The sequence below is a fragment of the Gadus morhua genome, chromosome 4, assembly GCF_902167405.1.
Source record: "Gadus morhua chromosome 4, gadMor3.0, whole genome shotgun sequence".
In the NCBI taxonomy this organism is placed as follows: domain Eukaryota; kingdom Metazoa; phylum Chordata; class Actinopteri; order Gadiformes; family Gadidae; genus Gadus; species Gadus morhua.
Window position 1 is genome coordinate 8,569,559 of NC_044051.1, and position 4,092 is coordinate 8,573,650.

General features: G+C 46.9%; 1 protein-coding gene across 1 annotated transcript in view; it reads right to left on the minus strand.

The window, feature by feature from the left end:
• rassf3 (Ras association domain family member 3) overlaps positions 1-3,743 on the minus strand; it is a 52,600-nt gene extending 48,857 nt beyond the window's left edge. Inside the window, exon 1 of the mRNA XM_030354394.1 lies at positions 2,985-3,743. Coding sequence (XP_030210254.1) covers positions 2,985-3,579 — 595 coding nt within the window. The 5' untranslated portion in view covers positions 3,580-3,743. The remainder of the gene's footprint in view (positions 1-2,984) is intronic.
• Positions 3,744-4,092: the final 349 nt, after the last annotated feature.

The window sequence follows — 4,092 nt, forward strand, 5'->3', positions numbered from 1 at the left end:
TCTCTCTCTCTCTCTCTCTCTCTCTCTCTCTCTCTCTCTCTCTCTCTCTTTCTGTGTTGAGTTGACACTGGCTCCACCTCCCCTGTGTAGCCCCCCAATAAGAACCACCCAACCGTCTGTGTGTGTGTGCGTTTGTGTGTGTGGGGGGGCTTGAGTGTGTGTGTGTGTGTCAGCTGTCACCTATTTGTCGAGACCCAGTGACAGTTTGACTCCACATGAAACACAAACACACAAATGCACCTTTCTGTCTCAGTCACTCTTGGACCCATTGTCTTTGCCTCTCTCCCCCTCTCTCCCTCCCTCCCTCTGTCCCTCTTTATCGGCCTCTCTCTAAGTCTGAATACACAAGTATTTATGCATCCCGGTGCTAAATGCAGATCAGCGTGACTTCTTGACCGCTAGAGGAGATTATTCATATGCTGTTATACCGCTGCGGAAATAAACAATAGATGGGCACGTACACACACACACACACATCCACACATAGACACACAGACATATACACAGACATGCACGGACACAGACACACACATTGGCAGAGGGAGGTCGGAATGGGTGAGTTTTGTGGAAACGATGTGCTACAGTATTTCACACAGAAGTTTAAATCTCTCTGTCAACATAGTGTTCAACTGTCAATCCCTTTCCAATCCCTCTCTTTGTCTTGCCCCCCTCTCTCTCTCTCTCTCTCTCTCTCTCTCTCTCTCTCTCTCTCTCTCTCTCTCTCTCTCTCTCTCTCTCTCTCTCTCTCTCTCGCTCTCTCACTCTCTCTGACTTCTCACTCTTTGCCGAGTCTCCCTCCCACTCTTATCTTTGTCCATTCTTTCTCTGATCATCTCTCTGTCTCCGTCTCCTTTGTCTCGTTGTTCCATCGCAACAACTCTCCTTATCTGGTGTCTTCCTCTGGAAATCTCACAAGTAGACTTGTATCAGCCTGCCACAAGTTGCATAGCTATGAGTTTACTGTGCAGACAATCACAGTATGACGTCATCACATTGACGTTCATTCTCATGTCATTGCTCTATCACAAGACACAAGCAACACATTGCTTGTCCGCATACTGCAAATAGTACTGAAAATGTTTTTCCGAGCAACAAATTAAACAATCTCAGTATTGACAGGTTCAGAACTCCTCCACAACAAACATGGGGCAGCATGATAATACCACGGGTTGTGCACGAAAAAATATAAATCGGCATCCTTAATGTCTTGTAATGACCCCTGTATTACCGCTGCACACAAGACAACCGAGAACTCACAGGACCAATTGTTTTGATTTATGCTTGTCTACTTTGTCCTGCCACTCTGTCCGCTGCCAAAGGTTGAGGAGTGGTGGTGGTGGTGGTGGGGTTGTCCTGCCACACTGTGGGTTCTAGCCACCTGCAACAGCAAGTTTTGCTTAACCACCACACACACACTGCAAACATCACCTCGCTCCCTCTATCTCATTCTCTCTCCTAGTTTCCTCTACCTTATTGGGGTGCCACACTTGCAAAACACATGAGTTTAGAATAAACTCTGGGAGTTCAAGAAGGACAAGGTAGCTGTTTCAGATCTGTGGCACCTGTGTCTGCACTCTCCTGGTTAATAAGTCAGGTTTTTATTCGTCAACAATGAGTAAACCAGAGTTTGAAACGGGAAACCTCAGTTATACTCCTGCATAGCACACACAAAGATATGCTGGCTCTATACAAGTACAAAACATAGGTTTTCTGTTTCCTGTAATAGTTATAAGTATGGAATGTATGGAATTCATATCACTGCAGGAATGCAGCAAGGAATCAAAACAAATGCTCAGACTTCAACCTACAAACATGACCATTGGAGCCAAACCCACGTAAGGAAGAGATCACTAAGTACATTTAGTAACCATCTCCGATGACTAGCTTGACAATTGGAAGTAACTTTCTTTGAAGCCAAGCAAAATACACATAAGGGTCGTTAATTAAGTATACATCAAACAAACTCTAAATAAATTTGCTGGATGTGTAGTCCGTTCTTAATACGTGACACACCTGGGGAGTTGCTGTTGGACAATGTTGTGGCACTTATTACTTACAATATGTTTATTTGGGTACTTTGCCTGTGGTTTGTTTTTGGGTTAGGGCACATTGGATGGTTGCGCATCGACTCGTGTGTATGGATTGGTTTTTGTTGATTTGTTTACCAGGTGGCAGCCCGAGTAGGCCTATATAAAGACAGACAATGAGAGGCCAGTTGCAAGCTCTGTCTCGGTCAACAAGGCGGAGCTGATGCGTGCTGTTATTTTTGTGTTTTATATCACTTTGGTTTGTTTCCAACCAGTCAACAGACGTTTTATACATAATTTGGTGGATCTTCAATTCTAGGCGGCTGTTTGAAATAAAAAAATGTTATGCTACACCCACCACCCACAGTGGCTTCACCCACAGTGGCCCTAACCAACCAGTTTTCAATTAGGGATGAATTTATCCGACCTCGACGATAATCGCATTCTATTAATCTCTGTAGTATAATCGATCTGTGATTGGATCCCAAATGTGACATTCCAATTACATAGCGGACAAGTCATTCGGACCTCTATAATTAGAAACTCAGGATAACATAAGCAGAGGTGAACAAAGAGGTGCGTGTGTGTGGATGTTTGTTGCCATTCCGTCAGGCCATTTCCTTTGATGAGAAACCAGTCGTTCTACATACCGGTGTATGGAGCTATGCATGTTTTCATTGTTGATTGTTTTTTGTCTGCAGCAACCCAGCGCGTATTGCACTATGTTACATTCTTACCATGCCATTGAGGATCGCCGCCCAATGAAACCTTACACTATTTAGCATTCTCTGATCCATTTTTTAATCACAGAAAGTTATACAAAGACATAAACAAGATTGAATACTCTTTGTAGGCTACAGGTAAATGTTGTGTGACACCTAGAGCCTGTTTAGCTGACAATTAGTCAATTGGCCACAACTGGATAGTAAGACATCACCATAATCATCATAACCTCACCTGAGCAAATCCGACAGTCGATGAGGATGTATCCGCAGCAAAAGTCACACCAGGTGGCCGCCTCTCTCGCCTCGAAGCAGTGCCCTTCGCCCGTCTCCTCCTTCACCCGGGGGTCCTTCTCGGGGGAGAAGATTGTCCTCACATCTGGATGGAGGACTCTCTTTCTGCTCCTGGGCGGCTGTCCTCCCGCTTGGCCGTTGACTTGCAGTTCCCCCGAGTACCGTGTTGCGTACATGGGGTCGGATCTGCTCCGGGTGTGAGCATCCGAGTAGACCGCCGACGAAGCGCGGCCGTCCGGGCTCTGCTTAGCGCGTTCCCCGCCCTCGTTCCATACCGCCTCGAGGCTCCCGATGCTCCTGGGCTGCGGGGACGGATACCGCCGCTTCACCTTCGCGCCCTTGGACATCCGCATCTTGGCGATCGGCGGCGAAACCATTTCCTCCGATGTGGTGGTCCCCCTCACGCCGTCGTATCCCTTGGAAAAGCTGTCTAGCTCCGTCCGCAAGGTTGAAGATTTATGAACCATTCCCAGCACCGTTATCGGCGTTTCGAGCGTAAGGAATCGTGTCGGGGAGTACTTCCCCACCTGGTGCATCACGGTCAACTTGGTTAACGCACGAAGAGTTCGCGCTGCTGCCGAGGGGTAAAATACACCTGTCTGCAATGGCGAACTTCAAGAAGGATTTCCAACTCGCTGTGAACTCGTCATTGTTGTTAAAGGGTGACAGAATTTGAATGCTGTATGTGGGAGTCAGAGTGTGTGTCAGAGTGTGTGTGTGTGTGTGTGTGTGTGTGTGTGTGTGTGTGTGTGTGTGTGTGTGTGTGTGTGTGTGTGTGTGTGTGTGTGTGTGTGTGTGTGTGTGTGTGTGTGTGTGTGTGTGTGTGTGTGTGTGTGTGTGTGTGTGTGTCTTTAGCGCACCTCGGTGTGTGGGAGGCAGCTCAGCACAGGTATGTGGAAGAAACGGGTTGGATTTCATTCACCGTGGGAGACGAGGCTCACCCTGTCCGTTGATAATGGCCACTATTTAGAGTTATGTTAAGGATTTTGAGTGATGTAAATCGTCCAATTCGCATACAGTTCATAGCTCAACGTTTAAAGCGAGCAAAA